Source organism: Aythya ferina, assembly GCF_964211825.1.
Source record: "Aythya ferina genome assembly, chromosome: 28".
Classification (NCBI taxonomy): domain Eukaryota; kingdom Metazoa; phylum Chordata; class Aves; order Anseriformes; family Anatidae; genus Aythya; species Aythya ferina.
In genome coordinates, this window is record NC_140325.1 from 1,736,146 (window position 1) to 1,757,342 (window position 21,197).

General features: G+C 58.6%; 3 protein-coding genes and 1 long non-coding RNA gene across 7 annotated transcripts; 2 read left to right on the forward strand and 2 right to left on the reverse strand.

Moving 5' to 3' along the window:
• Positions 1 to 3,126: 3,126 nt before the first annotated feature.
• Positions 3,127 to 9,459, forward strand: LOC311424660 (uncharacterized protein). 3 transcript variants are annotated; one of them, XM_084499992.1, is made up of 7 exons: positions 3,127 to 3,162; positions 7,699 to 7,835; positions 8,020 to 8,079; positions 8,184 to 8,248; positions 8,693 to 8,759; positions 8,930 to 8,976; positions 9,285 to 9,459. In XM_084499992.1, the coding sequence occupies exons 2-7, from the start codon at positions 7,707 to 7,709 to the stop codon at positions 9,424 to 9,426; spliced, it is 510 nt and encodes a 169-aa protein (XP_084356118.1). In that variant the 5' UTR covers positions 3,127 to 3,162; positions 7,699 to 7,706; the 3' UTR covers positions 9,427 to 9,459. The 3 variants fall into 3 exon arrangements, with proteins under 3 accessions (XP_084356118.1, XP_084356116.1, XP_084356117.1); XM_084499990.1 differs by having other exon boundaries at positions 8,693 to 8,976; XM_084499991.1 differs by lacking the exon at positions 3,127 to 3,162 and having other exon boundaries at positions 7,560 to 7,835; positions 8,693 to 8,976.
• Positions 9,460 to 9,666: 207 nt separating this feature from the next.
• LOC311424667 lies at positions 9,667 to 10,601 on the reverse strand. Its single transcript, XR_014686150.1, has 3 exons — positions 10,493 to 10,601; positions 10,179 to 10,270; positions 9,667 to 10,092 (listed from the first exon to the last, which is right to left on the reverse strand). It is a non-coding gene; the product is annotated as an uncharacterized lncRNA (long non-coding RNA).
• Positions 10,602 to 13,282: 2,681 nt separating this feature from the next.
• DDIT3 (DNA damage inducible transcript 3) lies at positions 13,283 to 14,700 on the forward strand. Its single transcript, XM_084499993.1, has 4 exons — positions 13,283 to 13,414; positions 13,695 to 13,742; positions 13,856 to 14,020; positions 14,111 to 14,700. Exons 3-4 carry the CDS (start codon positions 13,880 to 13,882, stop codon positions 14,522 to 14,524), a joined length of 555 nt encoding a protein of 184 aa, XP_084356119.1. The 5' UTR covers positions 13,283 to 13,414; positions 13,695 to 13,742; positions 13,856 to 13,879; the 3' UTR covers positions 14,525 to 14,700.
• Positions 14,663 to 20,361, reverse strand: MARS1 (methionyl-tRNA synthetase 1). 2 transcript variants are annotated; one of them, XM_084499966.1, is made up of 22 exons: positions 20,209 to 20,361; positions 19,988 to 20,078; positions 19,811 to 19,889; positions 19,574 to 19,708; positions 19,339 to 19,414; positions 19,082 to 19,254; positions 18,849 to 18,961; positions 18,587 to 18,703; positions 17,782 to 17,985; positions 17,423 to 17,624; positions 17,247 to 17,321; positions 16,993 to 17,163; positions 16,810 to 16,905; positions 16,609 to 16,726; positions 16,172 to 16,385; positions 15,969 to 16,100; positions 15,769 to 15,873; positions 15,510 to 15,693; positions 15,340 to 15,411; positions 15,222 to 15,248; positions 15,003 to 15,116; positions 14,663 to 14,922 (listed from the first exon to the last, which is right to left on the reverse strand). In XM_084499966.1, exons 1-22 carry the CDS (start codon positions 20,309 to 20,311, stop codon positions 14,770 to 14,772), a joined length of 2,754 nt encoding a protein of 917 aa, XP_084356092.1. In that variant the 5' UTR covers positions 20,312 to 20,361; the 3' UTR covers positions 14,663 to 14,769. The 2 variants fall into 2 exon arrangements, with proteins under 2 accessions (XP_084356092.1, XP_084356093.1); XM_084499967.1 differs by lacking the exon at positions 15,222 to 15,248.
• Between the last annotated feature and the right edge of the window lie 836 nt (positions 20,362 to 21,197).

Sequence of the window (21,197 nt, forward strand, 5' to 3'; positions counted from 1 at the left end):
ATTGCAAGAGCTGGTTGTTGCCAATTCTTCCCTTTGTTGTATCTTTATAATGAATTCCAATGTCCAGTTTTGAGATTTATAGTCCTTACGTTTGTTTCTCTGTCCATCTGCCGCTTCCTTATCATGAGTTTCAGTGTCTTGTTTCGAGATATACAGTCCATGTCTGGGGATTGTCCTTGCCTCCCCAATACCTCCCCAATACCTCCTTAATCACCTTAAACACTTCCAGGGATGGGGCATCCACAGCTTCTCTGAGCAGCCTGTTCCAGTGCCTCACCACCCTCTGAGTAAAGAATTTCTTCCTTGTATCTCATCTAAATCTACCCTCTTTTAGTTTAAAGCCATTACTCCTTGTCAAGTATCACTGCGCTCCCCAGCTTTCTTCAGCTTTAGGTATTGGAAGGTTATTAAAGGTCTCTGTGGAGCTTTCTCCTCCCCAGGCTGAAGAGTCCCAATTCTCTCAGCCTGTCTTTGTAGCAGAGGTGCTCCAGCCCCTTGATCATCTTTGTGGTGCTCTGCCGGACTCGTTCTAATATTTCCATGTCCTTCTGCTTCTGGGGGCCCCAGAGCTGAACACAGTGCTCCAGATGGGGTCTCAGGAGAGCAGAGTAGAGCTGCCATATGCCACAGGGGGTGCATGGACCCAGCACTGCCCCCCTTCCCTCTCCCCCCTTCTCTGTTAGGATGAGCCACATTGTTCCTTATATCTTGGTCTTTGCGACTGTCTTTTTTCCCTGCTCCAGCGTGTGTTTCTGTGAGATGGAAGGGGAAGAGGAGTAGCCATCAGGGCACTGAGGCACTCCTGTGAGCTCTCCACCTGGCAAGATATCCTTGCCATTCGCCTTGAATTTGTGATTAATAAGATCATCGCCACCAGCCACCTCTTCCTACCTCAAGCCTTCTGTGACTCTGTGAGTCTGAGGGTCTGTGAACTCACCTTCACAGGTGCCACCAACTCCTGCAGCTGGGCCATGCAACGTTTCTGCAAAGAGGAGCGGCAGAGAGGCACTTAGCCCCTGACACTGCCCTAGCTGTCACAGCTGAGGGACACGGACAAAGGAGGGGACACCAACCTCTCTGCTGAGCTCCGTCAGGTGCTCCTGGAGTTCGCAGGGCCTGTCCAGCATTTCTTGGCTCCCTGGATTGCCATGAGAATCTCTGCCGCCTGCAGGAATGAGGGTCCATCAGATTCCCCGTGCACAGACAGACACCCACCTCCCAGCAGATAACCTCACCAAGCAGCCCTCCCTCTACCCTTTGAGGCCGCTGTATCACAATGACACACCACGGTGACACCATGGTGACATGGCCACTGCTGCCCACTGGGACATGGCTGGCTGGGCTGGCCAAAAGCTGGCACAGGATCCAACCGTGGACAGCTGGGAAACACAGCACAAGGACAGGGAGCTGCCCTCCTTTGGGCCCATGCTGGTATTTTTAATCTCCTTCTCACACTGGGGAGCCAATATGGATTGGGAATGTCACTTCTTTTGACCGGTTAGCTCTGTTGTGCTGACTGCACTCCAGGGACAGTTGGCCATGGAGTGGGGACACTTTTCTCCTCCCCTGCCCATGGCACTTGGGCAATGCTTGCCCCCAACCACCCTTTTCTCCTTCCCCAGGAGACCGTGCAGATCATAGAATCATAGAATCATAGAATATCCTGAGTTGGAAGGGACCCTTAAGGATCATCAAGTCCAACTCTTGACACCGCACAGGTCTACCCAAAAGTTCAGACCATGTGACTAAGTGCACAGTCCAATCTCTTCTTAAATTCAGACAGGCTCGGTGCAGTGACCACTTTCCTGGGGAGCCTGTTCCAGTGTGCAACCACCCTCTCTGTGAAGAACCCCCTCCTGATGTCAAGCCTAAATTTCCCCTGCCTCAGCTTAACCCCGTTCCCGCGGGTCCTGTCACTGGTGTTAATGGAGAAAAGGTCTCCTGCCTCTCGACACCCCCTTACGAGGAAGTTGTAGCGACTGCTGACCCTCAGGGAGCTGCACGAGCAAGGTGAGGGGCAAGGAAGGGGGATGCTGGGGACAGTGGCGTGGCCTGACAAGGGAGATCCTGGGGTCTGGGGGCCCTCCCGTGCTGAGTTTTCGCCTCCTTCCCAGCCACAGAATTTGGGCAGGTCCTTGTGCACATGGACACCACACAGCATGAGATAGCTGGCTTGGTGGGCCTGCAGCAGGCTTCCAGAAGCAGCAATGATGTGAAATCCATCTCAGCTGGCACACACCGCCACCACGAGCACACCTGAGCCATTGGTCCAAAGGGGAAATTGGGTTCTGAAAGAGCTGGAGCTTTCCAACCAACTCGTAGCAGGGAGCACAACCATGGCAAGTTACAGGCTGAGCAGCCTTTCCACAAGCCAGGTAAAGCAGAGTCATGGTCACCATTGTGACCAAGAATGAAGGAAAAAGGGTGCTCCAAACCGAGGTGTGGAGCTGGCCATGCTGTGCTCTCACCCCTAGAGATTCACCGGCGCATGCACGCGCAGAACTGGCATCCCTTGGAGAACACTCGTGCTGCTTGCTCACCGGACTTGCTCTCCACTCGTGCACATGCAGGCAAACCCCCATCAGCTCAAGGTGCCAGCTGCCCCTTAATTTCCCCGCAGCTGCTCCTCCCCTAAACATTGTGTCAGCCCTTTAGGATCCCACACTGCTTTTCCCTCGCATCCCAAAAAAGAGACACAGATTCTTTGATTAAGACTTTTTATTTTTTTTTTGTTTCTTCCTTCTACTTCTGCTGCAGAACCTCACTTCATCATCACTATCCTGCAGGAGATCACGTAGCTCTGGAGGTACATTTGTCACTGGCTCATCGTCTGAAACTTCTTCTACAAAATTAGAGGGGATAAATCCTCGTTTGCCATCCGTCAGCTCTCCCACAAACCAGCTGTCCTCATCCATGTCTCCAAGTACATAAACGTATTCTCCTGCAGTCAGAGGAAGCTCTGCTTCGGGGTGCTCATTAGGACCCTCAAAAGGATTGTAGCTATAGCGAGCTATAAATCTTCGAAGTTTTAGCAATCCTTGTCCCAGGGACGGCAGTTCAAAGGACACATGCTCAATTCCTGAGTCTCCGGTCTCACCCACAGGGCCCTCGTCTGAAAGAAGGCTGCAACCAGGACTGTCGTGTGCGGCATCCGATGTTGAGGTATTTGTGTGGGATGCCAACACTTCGGTTGCCTTCTCAGAAGCATCGTAGCAGTCTTCCTGGTTGCAAAGGTCATGGCACTGCTCTGCAGAGGCCTGTGCTGTGGGAGGAGATGTCACCTGGAGTAGTTCTGAGGTGATATGGTTGGATTTTTTTCTTTTTTCTTGCTCAAGTTGCTGAGAGAGCAGCTCACATTGTTGACTTTGCTGCTGATACTGCTTCTCTAATTCCCTCAGCTGCGCCTGAGCCACTTGCAAGTCTTCCTCATGTGTCCTTCTTTGCTCTGCCCAAGCCCTCTGGAAATGCTCAACTTCCTCTGCTTTGTTCTGCAACAGTCGCTTTGTTTCCTCGAGGTCTTTCTCCTGTTGTTGCCTTTTTTCTGCCAGTTGACGCATGGCATTCAGTTCACAACCCAGACCTTTCAGTTGCGTTTGAAGATGTTTGACCTCTGCAATGGCAGAATTTCGCTGCTCTGTCACTTGCACGAGTTTTGCCTTCAGAACAGCGTTTTCAGATTGGACCTCCTCTATCCAATCCTTCTGCCCGCGGAGCTGAGAATTTTCTTCTGCGCGTCTGGCATTTTCATTTGTCATCTCTGCTAGACGCACTTTCAGGTCCTCGTACCTTTTCCGCAGTCTTGTGCGTTCCTCATCCAGGTTCATGTGAGGCCTAAGCTTTTTCCCAGCCTCGCTTTCCAATTGCCCTCTCTGCTGCTGGTCGACCTGCTCTGTCTTTGCAACCTCTTTCAGTTGCCTGGCTCTTTCTTGCAGAAGCTTGGTAAGGAGGCCTAGCGTACTAGTGTTCTTCTTGAGCCACTCCACCTCCTCCGTCACTTCCAGAGAGCTTTTCTTTATGAGGCAGCGGGTCTCCTGCTGAAGGGCACTGCATTGCCTCCGCAGGTCCTCCACAGCATGCTGCAGCTGAACTTTCAGCTCCAGGAGCTGGCTGTCTCCGCTGCCAGGTGGACAGGCCTCTTCTTGCGCTGCGACCTGAACACCCACGTCTGCAACAGAGCGCCCGCTGCTCTTCCCATCTCCCTGGAGGTGAGCGTCTTTTAAGCTGGAGGGGGTTGTCTGCTGCCGTCCTCCACCAGCAGCACCAGATGCACCAGATGCACCAGGGCGCTTTGAAATGCAGGGCCCGGTGGCTCCTATGCCCAGGAGAGTCTGCAGGCGGTGCCAGGCCTTGTCCCCTTTGTGGGAGGCAGGCGACCCACCCTTACCCTGCTCCAGGATGTACTGCAGGAAGAGTCTCCTCTGCACTTGCAGTTCATTTTGGAGGCTCAGGATCTGGGTGGCCTGCTTGCTATTTGCCCGCCCGCTAAGCTGCCTGTGGACCTCCTGCAGCTTGCTGCGGACCTCGCTGCTTCCTCTCCAGCCTCTCCTCACCAGCTCCTCAGCCAGCTGCCACTGCAGCTCCCGTGCCTGGCGGACGGAATCGTCCCGCTGCTGCTGGAGCAGCTCGTGCGCCTGGCACCGCTCGGCATCCTTCTCGCGCAGCAGTTGACGGATCTCCGCCACCCGCTGCGTCTGGCTCTGCTCCTTGAACCGCTGCAGCTCCCGCACCCGCTCCTGCTCCCATTTGGAGCGTAGCTTCTCAGCCAGAAGCTGCCGCTCCTGCTCTGCCCGCTTCTTTATGTCACGGGCTTCATCAGCAAAGCGGCGCTGCAGCTCCTGGGTCTGGAGACGCTCGGCCTCCAGCTGGACCCGCAGTTCGTCCAGCTCCTGCCCGTGCTCCTTCTGCTGCACAGGGCTGCTGGGACGTCGCGCTGGGCCCCGACGGGATGAGGAGTGACCAGACACCATGGGTCCCTGGCCAACACCACCCCGGCTCATCGTTGAAAGAATTGCAAATTGGTGAACAAAGAATTACAAATTGGTGAACAGTCACCAAACGCTGCTAGCAAAAGCTACCAGCAATCGCACGGCCTGGGCCTGAGAGGGACAGCAGGCTCTGAGCCCTTGGCAAACACCAGCACCGCACAGCAGCAGAGGCAATCTCTACTGCTGGCCCTGTGGGCGCGAGCGGGGCCTTATATACTGGGTCTGGCTGTGACGTCATAAAGGAGGGGTGACGTCACATGACCTTATATGGTGTGTGATGTCATAAAGGAGGGATGACGTCATATGCCCTTATATGGCATGTGCTAGCCCCAAATACGCCCCAACAGCCTCAGCACAAGGGGTGCAGAGGAGGGAGGTGAGGCCTTGGGAACCAGTGCAGACGGAGCCCCCGCGCAGGTGCACAACGAGAATCTGTCGGCGAGGCCTCAGGCATGGGCATAGCTGCTCTTTTACTGACCACATCCGTAGGGAGCTGATGACCTCCATCTTGCCAATTTATTCCTAAATAAAAGCATTTCCAGCGCACATCCTTTCACCTTACTGTGTTTAACGTGAAAAAAGCAGCCATCCAATTTTTTATTATTTTCTCCCCTTTCTCAAAAGCATCCTCTCCTGGGTTGCCCCACACGATGTCTTCAACGTACATCCACGGGTCCTGAGGGAACCGGTGGACTTGCTAAGCCACTGTCCCTCATACCTGAGAAGTTGTGGAAGTGCGTTTAAGGAGTTCCCACTGACTGCAGGAGGGAAAATCTAGCCCCAGTGTTTAAAAAGGGAAAGAGGAAGGCCCGGGAGCTACAAGCCTTCTTCCCTTCGTGGGGGTGCAGAGCCTTCATCACCCTCAGGTGCAAGGAAGAGCTGAGGCAGGGCAGGGCTGGGTGTGCAGGGCCGCTCTGGAAGGTTCTGTGCTGGGGGCATGATGTGGGGGGTGCTGGGGGGGAACAACACAGAGCTAAGGGGACACATGGGGCTGGGGGCACCTGGAGCACACAGTCAGGGAGAACTGTACTGTATCCCGTGCTGAGGACTGAATGCAGTTCGTGAGTCCTGGGTCCAGCTCTGGGCTCCCCGGTACAAAACAGACCGGGATCTCCTGGGAAGGGTCCAGCGGAGCCCACGAAGGTGATACGGGGCCTGGAGCATCTTCCCTAGGAGGAGAGGCTGAGAGACCTGGGGCTGTTCAGCCTTGGGAAGAGAAGACTGAGGGGGGATCTCATCAATGTGCTTAAATATGTGAAGCGTGGGAGACAGGGATTTGGCCAACCTCTTCTCAGAGGCCTGTGGGGACAGGACAAGAGGCAACGGCCACAAAATGGAGCCCAGGCAGTTCCGCACCAACAGACGAAAGAAATTCTTCACAGAGAGGGTGCCGGAGCGCTGGGACAGGCTGCCCAGGGAGGCTGTGGGGTCCCTTCTCTGGAGATATTCAAGGCCCGTCTGGAGGCCTACGTGGGCAGCCTGCTGTAGGGAGCTGCTTTGGCAGGGGGGTTGGTCCCGATGAGCTCTCGAGGTCCCTTCCAACCCCTACAACTCTGTGATTCTGCAAAGTGTGGGGGGAGATGCGGGGGGAGCAGCTCAGGGTGGAGGACATGGGGCTGCATGTTGGGGGGCACATGTGAGTGACAGTGGGGGTATAATGGCCATAGGAGTGGAACTGGTGAGGGGAAATGAGGTCATATAGGAGTGGGGGCACACACGAGTGTCAATGGAGGAGTTGTCCTCCTCCCTGTTAAAGGGGAACAAAGCTCCCCCCACGGCCTTCCTCCCTTTGTGGGGCTGCAGAGCCTTCACCACCCGCTGGCCGTCATACCTGAGAAGCTGTTGCTAAGGGCCATAGGAAATAAGGAGGTGGTTGGTGACAGACAACATGGCTTCACTCGGGGCAGATCGTGCCTGACAAATCTGGTGGCCTTCTATGATGGGGTTACAGCTTTGGTGGGTGGGGAAAGAGCAACAGACATCATCTTCATGGACTTGTGCAAAGCACTTGCACTGTCCCCCGTGATCTCTGTGACCGCCATGTCCCATTGTCCCCCATGGTCTCAGTGCCAGCCATGTCCCAGTGGGCAGCAGTGGCTATGTCACCATTGTGTCACCATGGTGTGTCATTGTGATACGGCTGCCTCAGAGAGTATAGGGAGGGCTGCTTGCTGAGGTTATCTGCTGTGTCTGGCTTTTGGGGGTGCTTCTGACAAGCCACACCACGGCTGCCACGCAGGGTGAGGCCGCCAAACTGGGAGAAGAGGGTGAGGGCAGAGTGACCTCCCCGGAGCCCGTACAGCCCGCAGGCGGGCGAGGGGGTGAACAGGGCTGCGTGTGAGGCTGCAAGCAGTGAGGGGCGGGCAGGAGCCCCCCCAGCTGTCTTGGGGCCACGAGGGAGAGCTGCGTGGGGCAGCTGAGGCTGGCAGGGGGGCAAAGGAAAGGGGTCCCAGGGGCTGTGGGCACTGGTAACATCACAGGGTGGGATGCTGACACTGGAGGTGGCCTCACGGAGGCCCACGGGTCGAGGAGCCCTGTGCACGCTGTGCAGGTGCAGGCACTGGGGGGGGGGTCATGAAGGGGTCTTGGAGCACATGTAGGCCCGCAATTAAGAGCTGACGGAGATGCAGGACTCGAAGGATAGGGAGCTGCTGGTGCTGCAGTCTGAGCCCATGGCCATGCTCCTCACGCTGTGCTGGCTTGTGACGTGCAGGTGAAGCCATGGAGGCAGAGGGTGTGAAGGGGTCCCTGGAGCGTGCGCAGGAGTGCGGCCAGAACATGGCAGAGGTGTTGGCACAGCTCCGTCAGGCAAGGGCTGGTTTGGAAGCGGCGCTGGAGGAGTTCTTCAAGGTCTGTAACCCAAAGGCAGAAATCCAACAGGGGCACGGCAGAGCTGCTGGGGAGTGCTGCGATCCCCAGAACGCCTTAGCGCTTGCCGCCCTGGTTCTGGCCTGGCCTTGCAGAGCCCTGGGGATAGGCTGGGGATTCCCTTTCCCACCGTGACTCCATGCCATGTGTCCCGGTTGCTTTGCAGTGCGAACGGAGGCGTGCAGAGCTGGAAAAGGCTGTTGCTGAAAGAGCCGAGATCAACAAGGTCCTGAGGGCAGGAGGGAGGGGAGATCAATGTGTTTGTGGGGGGGGAAGCCCCCTCCAAGCAGGTGTAGGGTGGACTCACAACCTGGTCCTTTGTTTCTCCAGGCGCTGAGGGAGGAGATTAAGCACCTCCGGGAGAGAAAGGAGGCTCTTGAAACACAAACTGCCACGTGAGTGGGGACAGGGCCCTGACCCCGACCAGGGGTAGACAGCGGGGAGGATCTGCACAGCATCCAGGCACCTGTGTCACAGTTTGGGGGCTCCTTTCAGCTCCTCACAGCTGCTCTGGGGAGCCTTTTGCCTTCTCCTAAGCAGCTCCAAGCATCTCTGAGCAACTCTTGACTCCTTTTAGCAATGCTGCACGACTGTGAGCAGCTCCCAGCCTCTTGTCAGAGACCCCCCCACCCCCAAGGCCTGGGGCAGGGAGGAGGCAGAGGATGCAGGGAGGGAGTGTAGGTTTATGCGGTGCTGGGACGATGAGATGCCTCGTCCCTGCTCCAGCAGAGGCTGGGCAGCACCCTGAGCCCCTCCTGGCCACCTCAGTCAAGGGGGAAGTCCTAATGCTGGCCGAGGTCTCTTCTCGCAGCCCAGAAACTCTGTGGTGTCTGTAACAGGGGGAAGAGGAAGCAGGCGGCCAAGCTGCCCAAGACTTTGATGCAGGAGATCGTGGCTGCGCAGCTGGTAGGAGAGATACCCCTGCTGTGGGGCTGGGGGGGGGCGGTCTGGACTCGGCCCCAGAGGACATGGGGCCATTCACCTCAGTGGGAACGAGGGAGGGGGTCTGAGCGCCCCCAATGCCTTCCCTGTTTTGCGTGCCCCAACACGTGGCCCTGCTTTGCCTTGTCCTGTAGGATGAACAGTTGGCATCAAGGAGGCACAGAATCACTACTTGGCTGCGGTGAGTTGCTCTCGGAGGTCGTGGCTCCCAAGGCGTTAGGCAGCTTTTGACTTCTCCAGGATGAACTGCTTCAGCATTTCTTTGTTTCCTGGGTTGGGGAAGCAGGCGGGGTGTGGATGTCAGCCTCCCCTGGCCCTCAAAGTACCACAGAGCCAAGAGGGATAGGCAGGTTCCTCACCCCACTCCTGAGCAGTATCTGTTGCTCCCAGCACGGCACAGGGTCCCATGGCAGCGCTTAAAGAGGATGGTTGGAAAGAGCTGGGACAAATTTATCGCTGGCTCTGTCTGAACCTTCTTCTGTTCTGCAGGAGATTTCTGGTGTCCTTTGCCGGCCTGCAGCTCGCCTTCCTCATCCTGGTCCTGCTGAAGAGGGACATCCTCCACTGGGTCCTTCCTCCAGGGCTGGCATCTGCCCTTGGAAGCCATCCACCACGACCCTTTCTCTTCTAACCCTACCAATAAACCGCAGCCCTTTATCAATAACCCTACCAATAATCCGCGGTCTTTTATTAGCGGGGAAGGGCAGGGCAGACATTCTGCATGGCCGGTGCTGACTGCATGATGCTGCCGAGCAGTTGGTGGCCTGCTGGGTGTTTGATGCACCCCACAGTGAGCAATATGAAACAACAAGAATCCCAGCTCAGAAATCTGTGCTTCTGCCTGTGTTGCAAAAGGAATCATGCACTTCCCTTGTAAGAGAGAAGCAGCAATATATTTGTTGCTGAAAACAGTGATGGAGCAAAGCCAAATACGCCTGCTGAATGTCTGCTTGGCAGCTTACCAGTGTGTGGGGCTAGCAGAGGGCATCAAACAGACCTCAGCGTGACCACAGGTATGGGGGGCAGTGACCCACCCCTGGGTGCTAATGGAGGGCTGGGAAGGGCCCCTCCACAGCCCCGTTCTGTGCAGGGGAGCACGGCCAGGTACACACAAACAGGGACAGCTACTTGCAGGCAGAGGGAGAGATTCCCAGGGGACCATGACGCTGGGGGGGGATGCAGAAGCTCAGGGAGGTGCTCCAGGGTGCTCTCACTTTTGCAGCCGCTTGATGCGGGCTTCTATGTCAGCAAGGTTGTCCTCTGCAATGGCCAGGTTTTCCTTCATCGTCTTCTGGACCTGCAGGGGGGTCAGTGGGGAAGGGAGTGAGCAGGGGGGACAGGATGGGGACCCCTCCCACCCCAGCACATGCTGCTGAGACTCGCCTCTGCCAGCAGCACGGTGTTGTCCTTGAGAACACCAGCTAAATCCTGCTGTGTGGTGTCCAGGTGCACAAGGACCTGCCCAAACTGTGTGGCTGGGAAGGAGGCGAAAACTCAGCACGGGAGGGCCCCCAGACCCCAGGACCTCCCTTGTCAGGCCACGCCACTGTCCCCAGCACCCCCCTTCCTTGCCCCTTACGTTGTTCTGGAGTGCATTCAACCCAGTAAAGCCAGCTGTTAATTATCTTGCTGCATTTAATTAATTAATTAATTAATAACTAATTATCTTGCTGTATTTACTATGTGTGCAGCCTCACCTTGAGTGTTGTGTGCACTTCTGGGCTCCACGATATAAAAGGGATGTGAACGTCCTTGAAAGCATCCAGAGGAGGGCAACAAAGCTGGTGAAAGCTTTGTCCTGTGAGGAGAGGCTGACGGCACCTGGGTTGTCGAGGCTGGAGAAGAGAAGGCCAAGAGGCCACCTCATTGCTTTCTACAACCTCCTGAGGAGGAGAAACGCAGAGGCGGGTGTCGATCTCTTCTCCCTGGTAAATGATGAAAGGATGTGTGGGAATGGCACAAAGATGCACGAGGGGAGGTTCAGACTGTACATGAGGAAAAATTGCCTTACCATGAGGGTGGCAAACCTTGGTACAGGTTTCCTGGTGAGGTGACAGCTCCCCATACCTGTCAGTGTTCGAGAGGCATTTGGATGATGCCCTCAATAATAAGCTTTATCTTTTAGTTAACTCTGGAGCGGTTAAGTTGTTGGACTGGATGATCTTTGAAGATCCCTTCTGACTGAGCAATTTTATTCCATTCTACTCTAAAATGGCCAATCCCAGTGATGGGACCAATCCTGGAAAGGATGTGTCACAACTCTCTGAACCCCCTCTTTACCTTTTTATTGCGGAGCCTGACGTTTCATGGCGTTGGTTAGTTTGGTTGCTCTGCCTGGTTATGTCTCCTCCCAACCTCTGGCTCACCCCAAGGCCATTCACTTGAGGAGCGGGTGTAATAGAAAAATAGAGTGTAAATAGCTGTAAAAATAGGTGTAACAGAAATAGAGAAGGCCTCCACGCTGTGCAAACACTGGTCAGCAAAAGCTAACAACTTCAGGGCACTACCAGCATTGTTTTGGCCACAGCTCTAAAACACAGCACCTTACAAGCTGCTATTATGAACATTAACTCTATCCCAGCCAGACACAGTACAGGGGCCACGTCTGGAAGCCTTTGGGGCTGTTCTCATCACTTACCCCTCATCCCACGGGTACTCTGTGGGGCAGGTCACCCAGGGATGCCTCTGACAAGCAAGAGAATGGGAGAAGCCATCACAGCCTGAGGGAGAAGCAGCTACACCCCGATTCAAAGATCGAAGCCGAAATTCCTTTAAGTGGTATATTCTTTATTGCAGCGCTGGATGCATGGGGGATCTCTCCACCTATCGTGCATACCCAAAGCGGAAAGCAGTCTTGAATTTCTACAACCAATCTATCAATATTCTACAAGCACCTATACATATTCATTACCTATCCCCGCCTTCCCTCGCTTCTCATGCTAATTAGCCTTTTGGCACCTTGCGCCTGCGTCAAGCCTCCCAAGACTTGTGGGCAGGGGTCTTTGGGACGTGGGCAGGGGTCTTTGGGAGGAAGACCCCGCGTCTTCCTCACAGTGTACTTTTCACCTCTGGTCAGGAATCTGCTGAGTTGGCAGGTTTCTTAATTGCAAGAGCTGGTTGTTGCTAATTCTTCCGTTTGTTGTATCTTTATCATGAATTCCAATGTCCAGTTTTGAGATTTATAGTCCTTCCATTTGTTTCTCTGTCCATCTGCCACTTCCTTATCGTGAGTTCCAGTGTCTTGTTTCGAGATATACAGTCCTTGTCTGGGGATTGTCCTTGCCTCCCCAATGCCTCCTTAATCAACCCCCCTCATTTTGAAAAGTCTCAAAGACTCGCAAAGTCTTTGCAAAGACTTATGGCAAGGTGCAGGTGGGAAAGAGCCTGACGGGGGGCTCATACCCCAGCCCAGCGCTGTGTCTCCCTTCGTGCGGCTCTCCTCTCCCCATGATTGGGATACGGGGGAATGGGCTTGCTCTCAGAACCCCTTCTGCATCTGTCACCTCTCTGACCAGGCTGTGTGTGCTGGTGTGGGACCTTCGTGAGGTGCTCCCATCTGATCCCGGTGCTCCTGAGCAAGAGACGGTCTGCAAGCAGCAGCTGCAGGGCTCAGCCTCTCCATCATGCTCAGCCCTGCTCCTAGCTCTCTGCTTGTGTGATCCATGGAAGAACTCTACAGCTCAAAGCAAATGAGATATAAAATAGATACGTGGTTTATTTCGGCGCTGGGATAGCTCCCAAAGGCATGCACACCCCAACACGGCAACTTGCCTTCGTTATATGCAGCAAAGGGTTACGTATGCATGAAGTTTCCCAGTACGCCTACACATATGCATAACCAGTCCCCGCTTTGTATTAAAATGAGCTCCAAGGAGTCCTTTGCATAAACTCCTCCCAATTGCCTGCGCAGTGCCTGCTGCTGGGGGCCGTGGGGATGAAGGCTGACGACTCCTCGTCATCACCCCCTGCCTTTGTACAGACTCAGCTGCTCCTTGGCTCTTGTCCGACCCACACAGTCGGTCTTTTCAGACAGGTTTTTTTTTTTGTTTTTGAGGCAGATTCCCCATTCTTGCCAGGAAACACCCTCTGCGAGGGGCCCCGAGGCTCCTCATTTGCACGGTACTAAGCAAAGACACTCAGCAACATCCATTCAAACGAGATTAAGAGTTCTCCCCTTCCTGGCTTCCCTAATAATAATTATTTTATTTATAAATCATTCACGAGATTAAACAAACCCCCAGCCCCATCAGAGGCGGAGCAGCGCCTCTGCGCATGCGCACGGCCTCGCTGCGGGCCCTTTAAGGCGGGGCGGGGCAGAGCGCGCCCTGTTTCCAGCCGTTGCATCACCCCCCCACGTGACCCACCGCGGGGCGCGTGACCGTCGGGCGAGGGGGCCGCGCGCCCCCCCCCTCCCTCTCCCATTGGCTCGCTCTTCCCGCCCCTCCGGCCGCCGCGGGCGCCCATTGGACACGGGTGACGCAAGCCTCGCGTCATGCGAGGGCTTAAAAGGAGCGGCGGGGGCGGGCGGCGGCACTGCGGGAGCGGGGAAGATGCGGATGAGGATGGGCCGGGGGCAGCGCGCGGGACGGAGCCGTGGGGAGCCGGGGCCGCGCAGAAAGGTGCGGGGGGACCCCGCGGGGCTGCCCGGTCCCGTCCGGTGTGGTTCGGTCCCGAGGGGTCCGGTCCCGAAGCACCGGTGGCTTTGGGGGGCGGGGGGCCGGGGCCTAGGCCTTGCCCCCGGGGTGAGGCGGGAGGGAGGCCCGGCTGTGGTACCGGGGGGGGGGGGGGCTCCGTGTACACCCCCGGGGAGCTGGGGGGTGGGCTGGGGGCTCCGGGATTGTCCCTAAAGCCGTGGGAGGGGGGCACAGCGCGTCTGATCCCGCTCCTCTTGCTCCTCAGGCATCACGGAGAAAGTGCATCCTGGTGGATCACCACACCTGAGAGCAGGTAAGGGGGAGCCTCACCCTGCGTGCGGGGGGGCTGGGGGAGAAGCCCTGCTCCCCAGGAGCGGTTTTGTGGTGTCAGGGGTCCTGACTGCACTTATTTCCCTTTCCCTGCAGCCCCAGGCTGGCCTGCAGGTGACGATGGCAGCTGAGGGGCTGCCTGTGGCAGGGCCCACTGGTGGCCTGCCTGGCTGGGAGCTTGAGGCCTGGTACCAGGACCTGCAGGAGGTGCTGGCAGCAGCGGAGCCCACGGGCCTTCCAGCACCGTGGGGGGCTGAACAGGTGAGCAGAGGGGCTGGGGATGCTCTGGGGGGAGAGATGGGTCAGGGGGTGTCTGTCATCTGGGACTGGCTCCTTCTTTTTTCCCTGTAGGAAGGGCCATCAGAGACAGCCCCCCTGTGGGGCCCGGAGGGGACTGGCAGTGTTCCAGAGAGTTGTGAGCTGGATGCTGCCCTGACTGCAGAGCTGCAGGAGCTGCTGGGACCACACAGCGCAGCGGGCACTGAGGCAGTGCAGCCACCGGACCCTGCTCTCTGCAGGAGCTCCCCCACTCAGGTGGGCACCGAGGACGAACAGGCGGGGCACAAGGCGAAGAGGAAGAGGGGCAGTGGTGTGACAGCAAACAAGGCGCTGGCCAAGAACCGGGAGCTGAGCAACGAGCAGCGGGTGCTGGAGCTGACAGCCCGCAACGAGCAGCTCCGGGAGGAGATCCGGCGGCTCAGTGCTGAGGTGGAGAACACCCGGAGAGCGCTCATCAACCGCATAGTGAACCTCCGCCAGACCTAGCTGCTGACACGGCCTTGTAGGCACCGGGACCAGGACTCTGCTGTCCCCGATGGACTTGGGGGGCAGCCATGAACTGGAGGGGCGCTGCCCACCTGGCACAGACTGATGCCATGGGGAAGGCATAGCTTCCAGACACTGTACAGTTCTTGCATTTTATTACACGCATGTAACCATCAGCACAGTTCAGTCTGGTCTCTTTGTAGCTCCAGGGCTGCAGCTGTCCCGTGATACAGGGAAGCCAGGTGCTATTTCTTCCGTTTCCCCTTCGGTACAAGCACTTCGGGACTTTTGCCCTCTGCTAGTGCCAGCTGTTTCTTCAGTTCCAGCAGTTTGGCCACCTCAGCATCAATCTCTGCCTTCTCTGCCTTGTTGGCCTTCAGCTGCCGCACTTGGTTGCCCTGGGGAAGGCCGGGGGTGAGGGCTGTGAGGCCAGGGAGAGGGGAAAAGGGTTGAGATGGGGCAGCTTCTATGCACTCACCTGCTTGGCTACCTGTTCTGTCAGCTCCTGGATCAGCTGGGGGTCACCTGGAGCCACAACAGGCCCAGAGGCTGGAGCTGGAACAGGGGCTGAGGCTGGAGGGGTTGGCTTAGCCTGTGGAAGGACAGAAGGGGGTGGTGTTAGGGTCCAGAAACAGAGCTATGCATCCATGCACCCCCTGCATGCTGGGGAAGAGTTACAGCAGCACCAGGGAGTTACCTGACATACTACAGTGAGGTCTTCAGGCTGGGAAAGGAGAGACAGTGAGGAAAGAAGCAGGAGAGATGGAGCAAATGGGAGCTGCCCAAGTCAGAGGAGAGTTATGGCCCCCACTCACCTGCCCTCCCCCAAATCGCTTGCGGAGGGCTTCAATCTGGTCATTCTCCAGCTTCTGGAAAAGGGGACTCACCTGGAACCGGGGAAAAAGAGGGCTTAGCCCTGCGGGGCTCTGGTTAACCCCCCCTACCCCACCCATCCCCTGTCCAAGGAGCGCAGCCGGCCGCCTACCGTGCCCACACGGTGCCCAGGGGGCAAGGTGCAGGTGAAGATGTGGCTGAGGACAAAGCACTCCGGGGGGATGCAGAGCTGCCCCTGGATGGCCAGGCTGACGCTGGGCATGTAGGGCTGCACCATGACGGCCAGCAGCGAGGCCATGTTCACTGCCACGCCGGTCACGGTGCCTGCGCGCTGCCTGCCAGGCAGAAACCCCTCTGTCAGCACTAATTCCTGAGCCCTGGCAGCCCCCCTGCTCCTAACCTCTTCCTACCTGTCTTCCTCGTTGCCCTTAATCCTCTTCCAGGGCTCGTTGACCTGGATGTACTGATTGCCGTGGCGGGAGATGCTGAGGATGCAGCGCAGGGCATCGCGAATTCTTGGGGGGGGGGAGGGCAGAGAGGGGTTGAGTGCCTGCTCAGATTTCACCCCCACCTCCCTGAACTGCCCGGCCCTGAGATTTCAGCCACGCACCGGACTTTCTCCAGCAGCTGGTGGTACTGGCGCAGCTCCAGGGTGACCCGAGCCAGCAGCCTCTTGTCATCCGCTGTCAGGATCATGTTGGGGACGACACCACCAAAGAACTTGCAGACAAACATTCCAGCTCTGGGGACGGAGGGGCAGGCGTGAGCAGAGGCTGGAGCTGGAGGTGCTCCACCCTCCCCACTGTGCCTCGCCTGTTGATGAAGTTCCCCAGGTTGTTGAGCAGCTCTGAGTTGTTCTTGAGCATGAGGTCGCTCCAGGAGAAGGCGCTGTCCTGCCCCTCGGGCCGCAGGTACAGCAGGTAGAAGCGCCAGATGTCGGCTGGGATGCCCGTGTCCTTGGCCATGTCCCCGAACACCCCCACGCCTCTGCTCTTGGAGAATTTCCCATCCTCGTAGTTCAGGTACTCTGGGGAGGGCAGAGACATCACCGTGGGACTCAGGCAAGGAACGGTCCCACAACACAGAGGGCACGGCCATATAGTCGTAGCCCCACGCTCTGCTCACGGGGGTTTTCCAAATCAAAGTAGGGAAATGTTTTTGTTTTGTGCCCGCGTGGGGCTGACGGGACTGCTCCTAGGACTGAGGGAAAGCAGAGACCCCCCCAAAATCCCCGGAGAGCCCCCCGGTACCTGTAGCAATGAGGTGGTTCACCAGGGTGTAGTTGTCATCAGCGCCCAGGAGCGAGCAGGGAAAGATGACGCTGTGGAAGGGGACGTTGTCCTTGGCCATGAAGTTGTACAGCTCAACCTGCGAAGCAGGGGGGGACATGAGCAGACCCCAGCAGCCCGGCTCTGCCCCAATCCCAACCCTGCACCTGCCCCAGCTCTTACCTGCTGCGGGTTCTTCCACCACCTCTCCCACTGGTCCGTGTAGTTGGCCGTGATGGACAAGTAGCCGATGGGAGCATCAAACCACACGTAGAACACCTGGGGGGGAAGGAGGGAAGCAATATCTGAGCAAGGAACGCCCCGGCTGGCCACTGGAGGACACCCTGTGGCTGGGGAGCTCCCCACCTTGTCACGGAAGCCATCGAGAGGCACGGGCGTGCCCCACTTCAGGTCACGGGTGATGCAGCGGGGCTTGAGCCCGTCCCGGATCCAGGAGCGAGTGATGTAGCGAGCATTGGCTGTCCAGTCCCCGGTGCTCCAGGAGTGCTCCAGCCACGGTTCCAGCTGCTCCTCCAGCTGTTGGCAGCACACCGGGATGGGAAGCGGTGCCAGGGAGGGTCCTGTCCCCTCCCCAGCCCCCCAGGGAGAGGGAAGCTTACCTTGGGAAGGTCTAGGAAGAGGTGCTGGGTGGGCTTTACCACAGGGACGCCCCTGCAAAGCTTGCACTGGGGCCTCTGTTGGGAAGAAAAACAGAAAAACGCGGCTTGGATAGAGCCCAGGACACAGTTGGGGTCCGAGGCAAAGCAACGGGCCTCCCAGAGGGATCCCATCCCACCTTCAGTTCCACGGCGTTGATGAGTTTGCCACATTTATCACACTGGTCCCCCCGTGCCTCCTCGTAGCTGCAGAAGGGGCAGATGCCCTCCACAAAGCGGTCAGCCAGGAAGCGCTGGCAGCCCTCGCACTGCAGCTGCTCCACGGTGTCTTGCAGCAGGAAGCCACGGGCCAGCAGGCGCTGAAAGATGTCCTGGGCAATCCTACAAAAGTCCAGAAAAAGGAACAGAGCAGTCACAAATCAGCCAGAAGACACACGAGAGCCCTAGGACACCCTCAGCCGGGCTCGCTGGGGTTTCCCCAAAATCCACAGCACCAAAACCACCCTCCCACGAAGCCCTGGGCCACGCAGCGGCTCACGTGGTCTGGTGAGGCGTGGTGGTGCGGCCAAAGTAGTCGAAGGAGATGTGGAACCAGCGGTAGATGTCAGCGTGGATGGCGTTGTACTTGTCACAGATCTCCCGAGGAGTCAGCCCCTCTTCCACCGCCTTGGTCTCCGTGGCCGTGCCGTACTCGTCCGTGCCGCACACGTACAGCGTGTTCCAGTTCCGCAGGCGACAGTACCTGCGGGCAGAGGGCTTTGACACCTGTGCAGGTGCTGGGGGCTGCCCCCTCCACCTCCCCCAATGAACCTCTGGCACCAGGGAGCTTCCACCGGCCAGAATCTGATCATAGAATATCCCGAGTTGGAAGGGACCCGTAAGGATCATCAAGTCCAACTCCTGGCACCGCACAGGTCTACCCAAAAGTTTAGACCCGGTGACTAAGCGCACAGTCCAATCGCTTCTTAAATTCAGACAGGCTCGGTGCAGTGACTGCTTCACTGGGGAGCCTGTTCCAGTGTGCAACCACCCTCTCGGTGAAGAACCTCTTCCTGATGTTCAGCCTGAACCTCCCCTGCCTCAGCTTAATGCCATTCCCGTGGGTCCTACCACTGGTCTTACAGAGAACAGGTCGCCTGCATCATCCACTCCCCCTCGCAAGGAAGTTGTAGACCGTGATGAGGTCCCCCCTCAGCCTCCTCTTCTCCAGGCTGAACAGGCCCAGTGCCCTCCGCCACTCCTCATACCTCTTCCCCTCTAGGCCCTTCACCATTTTTGTCTCCCTCCTCTGGAACTCTCCACCAGTTTCACGTCCTTCTCGTGCTGTGGTGCCCAGAACTCACCTAGCGAAGGTGTCAGCGCTGAGAACGCAGCCGATGATATTCCCGAGGTGAGGCACATTGTTCACGTAGGGCAGGGCGCTGGTGATCAGGACGTTCCTCATGCCCTCCACAGGCAACCTGGCACAGGCAGGAGCAGTTATTGCAAACACAAAGGGCAACGAGGCCAGCTCACCTTGCAGCAATACAGCATCAGCCTGCAACCCCCTTCCAGCTCGCCCAAGTGTCCGCAACAGCCCAAACCTTGCATCAGTTTGGGACTCACACAGGTTTCTGTGGCTGCCAGGGCTTGGGCAGTGCCGCAGCACCACGGGCCCAGGCGTCTGCAGCAGCTGTGATTTCCTCCTCTGTCAGGGCCCGCTCGGAAGCTTCTTCCTCCTGTGGGGAAAACAGCGAGGGGTCAGCAGGTCCCAGCGGGGGGCTGCGTGATTAGTGCCATCAGTCTCAAGGGGAAACCTGTTCCTGTGTCGTGGCTGAGCAAGGCGGGCAGGGTTGTACCTCAGGCTCGTTGCTGGTGGCTCTCTCCATGGCCAGGCAAGGTGGAGGCTGCTTCTGCAGGTAGGACTTGAACTCCAGGAGCCCCTTGGGCATCAGCACGGAGTCAGCAGCTTTCCTGCAGGCCTCCGAGAGCGTCATGGTCTGGAACCAGGTTCTCAGCGCTTGCAGCTCGTCTTGGGGAGGAGACAGTAGGCGGTTCTTATAGTTGTGGGGACACAGGAAATATCCCCCTCCTGACACACTGATTTCCCTCTTACTTGACAGGCTGGCCTCATCCTGGAGCACAGGGAACAGGGCTCCCCACACAACCACATCAGCTACCGACTGCGTATCCTGGGCCAGAAAAGCAGCGTCAAGCCTTGAGACAGCCCCAGCCCAGGCACGGGGCTCTGCCTCAGGGAACACAGGAGGGCGCACAGCTCCCTGGGGAAAGGGCTGCCCTCCGAATCCCACCCTGAGAGCAGGATTCCCCCACGCTGGGGTCCCACTTACCCCAGCGAGGTAGGCAGTGCCTCTCCCGGACAAACTCTGCTCGATGTAAGCCAGCAGCTTTCCCAGCTGCCCCGCCGCCTCCAGCCCCTTCTTGCCATGGACCAGCTGCGCGTACAGGGCCGCCGCCACCACCGGCTGGAAGGAGCAGAGGGCGGAACAGGACAGGGCGGGGGTCAGGCAGGCGAGGCCACGACCCCGACCCCTTCACCGTGTCCCAGCAGCGCCTCAGCCACCCACCTGCAGCTCCGTGGCCTCCCACTCCAGCCACTGGTTGGTGAGGTCGGTCGGCTCCTGCCCGCCGGCCAGGAACAAATACCTGCAAGAGGGGGGAGAGGAGGGGCAGGGGCAGCGCTGCGGCTCCGTCCCCGGTCCCCACTCGGTGTCCCGGTGCCCCGCAGCCCCTCCGGTACTCACTGGCAGATGGCGTTGGGGGAGAAGAGGACGGCGCCGCTGTCCAGCTGCAGGGCGGGCACCCACGGCGAGCACAGCGGCGACAGGGGCTGCTCTGGGGGGGGTGGGGGGGGGGCGGACAGGCCGTGAGGCGTGGGGGGGGCACGGGGGGGGCTCCCGGTGCCCCGGGTCCCCCCCTCCCGGTGCTGCCGGTCCCCCCCCAACCCTCACAGCAAAGGCCTGACCTGCCGGGGGGGTCCAGCACAGCCGCACCGGGGCGGCGGCGAACTCGGCGGCCGCCACCACCTTCAGCGCCGCGGGGCCGCCCGCCGCCACCTGCAACCGCATCGCCGCTGATGCAACCGGGGCGGGAGGGCGACGGCTTCCGGGACGGGGCGTCCGGTTCGGCCCGGAACTACAACTCCCACAATGCTCCGCGCGAGGAGCTTCCGACACGGGGCGTCCTGGTTTATTAGAACTACAACTCCCATAATGCTCCGCGCGGGGAGCTTCCGACATAGGCAGTCCCCGTTTAGTAGAACTACAACTCCCACAATGCTCCGCGCGGGCTCGCCCAAGCTCTCGCGAGAGCCTCCTCGCGGCGCAGCCCGCCGGCCGGCGTTGCCATGGCAACCGAGCGCGGCCGCTGCGGCTCCGCTGCCGTCGGGGCACGGGGCGGTGACGTCACGGAGAGGAGCTGCGGGCCGCCCCCCCCCCCCCCCCCCTCCCACGGGGGGCAGCCGCCGGCACCGGGCGCGTTCCCGGGAGCGCAGCCGGAGCCCTGACCTCGGACCGAGAACGGCCCGCGGGCGTCAGAGTGCCCCGTCCCGCCCCGTCTGGTCCCGTCTAGTCCCGTCCGGTCCCGTCTGGATCCGTCCAGCCCAGTCCCGTCTGGTCCCGTCCGTCCAGCCCGGTCCCGTCCCGTCCCGTCCAGCCCCGTTTGGTCCTGTCCCGTCCCGTCTTGTCCCGTCCAGCCCCGTCCCGTTTGGTCCCGTCAAGCCCGGTCCCGTCCCGTTTGGTTCCGTCTGGTTCCGTACAGTCTCGTCCCGTCCCGTCCAGCCCCGTCCCGTCCCATCCTGTCCCGTCCCTCCTCGTCGGGTCCCGTCCGGCCCCGTCCCACCCGTCCAGTCCCGTCCAGTCCCGTCCAGCCCCGTCCTGTCCCGTCCTGTCCCGTCCTGTCCCGACCCGTCCCCTCCAGCCCCGTCCCGTCCGGTCCCGTCCCGTTCGGTCCTGT